Source organism: Hyalella azteca, unplaced genomic scaffold (genome assembly GCF_000764305.2).
Source record: "Hyalella azteca isolate HAZT.00-mixed unplaced genomic scaffold, Hazt_2.0.2 contig12535, whole genome shotgun sequence".
NCBI lineage: Eukaryota > Metazoa > Arthropoda > Malacostraca > Amphipoda > Hyalellidae > Hyalella > Hyalella azteca.
Window position 1 is genome coordinate 2,119 of NW_025942492.1, and position 1,895 is coordinate 4,013.

The window sequence follows — 1,895 nt, forward strand, 5'->3', positions numbered from 1 at the left end:
AGCAACTAGCCAGAACCTGCTGGCCGACTTTATGGTCTCCTGAGAGTAGGGCAAGAGCTGGCAGAATCCTTTCAGTCCCTTCACCAGGCTCTGGTAGCTGTCTGATTTAGGGACCAGAATGTAGATCAAAAAGCGACATAGAGAAGCTGATTTACGTTTTGTCCGAGCCCTAGGCGGTTCCTAATTCAGGGTCGCCACCAACTAAAAATTTTGATAGGGTTGTCATAGTCTTCTCTATTAGTGATATATACCCTCTTTCAGTCTGCATTATTGATGAAGTTCCTTACCCATCTTTCCAGCTTCCCTGCTGTCAACATGGCAGATAATGGGGAGAAAAGTTTGCTGGAAGAAGCTGTATCTCTTGCCCAGCAAGCCACTAAGTTTGATAGTGAAAATAGTTTTTCTGCTGCAGTCTACTATTATAGACAGTCAGCCTGTCTCCTTAAGCAAACATTGAAACAAGGAGCCAAAATACCTTCTATTGAAGACAAAATTGAACAATATTTGCAACGAGCAGACCAATTAGAAAATCAGCAGAAAGAGAAGCTTGAAGGTAAGTTGGATTCTATTGGATACAAGTTGCCCCTATTTAATTTTTTACTTTGCTACTATGTACAAGTTTACTTCCTGCATGGATAGGTGAAGAAATTTCTTATAAGTGAAGTGCTGAAAGTATATTTGTTCCTTTAAGGGATGAAGTGGTACTATAGCATTGGCTTCTTGTCAAGAAATTTGCTATTGTAGCATAGGTAAGTATGTGTGAGCTATTCAAAATCTCTTACATAGTATCTATGAATTAACAGAACAACATTATGATCATATAAATAAATATCTAAAGTACACTGTAATAGTTTGCTTTAGTTATGCAATTTTTGTCTCGTTACTTTTGTAGCAGGTGTGGATATTTATCCATTGTTGCTATCTTAGTCCTGATCAATGGGATACGAACTTGAATCTTACTTTTTTTATTTCACAGCATCAACAGCAACGACGAGCGGCGAGAGCGTATTGGGCCGAGCTTCTTTTTTACTTCACTCTGGCCTAGACCAAGATAGTGAGGGCAACACAGAGGAGGCCATCACTTTCTATGCTGAAGCTGCAGAACTCTGCATTAAAACGGTTGGTTTTCGTGTCTAAATTATTTGACTGGGTATGGGTTCTCTTAGTAGTTAATATGTAGGGTTCTCTTAGTAGTAGTATGTAGGGTTCTCTTAGTAGTTAATATCCTGATTCTTTACCGTTGTTATACTCCAGGTTCACAAGATTTCAAGGTATCTTAACAATTTTTACCCCCTCTAACTATATATTGCATGCTATTTTTGATGTATTACTGTGATAGATCAATATTTAATCTCAGTGTTGACTCAGTGTTTGCACAACACACAGAGTGCAGAGACTACCGATGATGCGCTGAAGACCAAACTGCGACATCTTGCCGACCAGGCGCTCACTCGCGCTGAGAAGCTCAAAGGCACCTCGCCTGACGCTGCCCTTGGTGAGTCGGGCTTTCGCTGGTGAGTGCGCGCTCTTAGTGTGTCTTGTGTCTGAGTATGTTGCTGTATTCCGGTGCTGGATACGTTGCTGGATCCCGGTACTGGACACTTTGCTGTATCCCGGTGCTGGATACGTTGCTGTACCGGTATCCCGGTACTGGATACGTTGCTGGATCCCGGTACTGGATACGTTGCTGTATCCCGGTGCTGGATACGTTGCTGTATCCCGTGACTGTCTACGTTAGTGTATCCCGTGACTGTCTATGTTAGTGTATCCCGTGACTGTACGTTAGTGTATCCCGTGATTGTATGTTAGTGTATCCCGTGACTGTACGTTAGTGTATCCCGTGACTGTATGTTAGTGTATCCCGTGACTGTACGTTAGTGTATCCCGTGACTGTA

General features: G+C 42.3%; 1 protein-coding gene across 1 annotated transcript in view; it reads left to right on the plus strand.

The window, feature by feature from the left end:
• Positions 1–286: 286 nt before the first annotated feature.
• Positions 287–1,895, plus strand: part of LOC108676918 (calpain-7) — a gene marked incomplete at its 3' end in the record, with an annotated part of 8,862 nt that continues 7,253 nt past the window's right edge. The window contains exons 1-4 of the mRNA XM_047883289.1: positions 287–553; positions 977–1,119; positions 1,387–1,514; positions 1,810–1,823. Coding sequence (XP_047739245.1) covers positions 316–553; positions 977–1,119; positions 1,387–1,514; positions 1,810–1,823 — 523 coding nt within the window. The remainder of the gene's footprint in view (positions 554–976; positions 1,120–1,386; positions 1,515–1,809; positions 1,824–1,895) is intronic.